At 44.4% G+C, this 702-nt stretch overlaps 1 protein-coding gene across 1 annotated transcript in view; it reads left to right on the top strand.

Moving 5' to 3' along the window:
• Positions 1 to 702, top strand: part of LOC116378248 (zinc transporter 7) — a 5,014-nt gene that overhangs the window by 658 nt on the left and 3,654 nt on the right. The window contains exon 3 of the mRNA XM_031840088.1: positions 519 to 632. Coding sequence (XP_031695948.1) covers positions 519 to 632 — 114 coding nt within the window. The remainder of the gene's footprint in view (positions 1 to 518; positions 633 to 702) is intronic.

Below are 702 nucleotides of genomic sequence, written 5' to 3'. Positions count from 1 at the left end.
TGTGTGTGTGTGTGTGTGTGTGTGTGTGTGTGTGTGTGTGTGTGTGTGTGTGTGTGTGTCTCTCTGTGAGTGAGTGAGTGAGTGAGTGTGTGTGAGTGTGCCTCTGTGAGTGAATGTGTGTGTGAGAGTGTCTCTGTGTGTGTGTGTGTGTGTGTGTGTGTGAGTAGGCCTGATATGTTAATTAATAACCGATCAGCAGCACTAATATATATTTAGATCTTTGGTTAGTTTCAGTGAAACTTGTTTCTTCTCTTCAGCGGTCGCCATCTTTGATGTGTACAGTTACCATGGTGACAGGCTGAGCTGAGACACTTAAAGTTTAAATGTAAAACATAAATATATATATATACGTGTGTGCGTGTGTGTCTTGGATCAGAAGTCCTTTCTTCTTTTCTCAGTATTTACAATGAGGTGATGTTTAAGTGTCTTAATCTGCCTTCATAGAGACCATTATCACACTATTTTGTGATGACGAGTGATGGAGCAGCCTTCGTATTTGATGTGTGTTTCCTCTTCAGTTTAGGTTTGATCTCAGACTCCTTCCACATGTTCTTTGACTGCACCGCTCTGCTGGCAGGTCTGGCAGCCTCCGTCATCTCCAGGTGGAGGTCCAACGACAGCTTCTCCTACGGGTGAGATCATGACTCAGTGCTCTGTTAGTCAGGTCTGACAGTGATGATCGCTCGGTGCTCCGTTAGTCAG

The sequence above is a fragment of the Anarrhichthys ocellatus genome, unplaced genomic scaffold, assembly GCF_004355925.1.
Source record: "Anarrhichthys ocellatus isolate YVR2014 unplaced genomic scaffold, GSC_Weel_1.0 scaffold2298, whole genome shotgun sequence".
In the NCBI taxonomy this organism is placed as follows: Eukaryota; Metazoa; Chordata; class Actinopteri; order Perciformes; family Anarhichadidae; genus Anarrhichthys; species Anarrhichthys ocellatus.
Note: the sequence above shows the minus strand (reverse complement) of the source record. Positions and strands in the feature narration are given on the sequence as shown.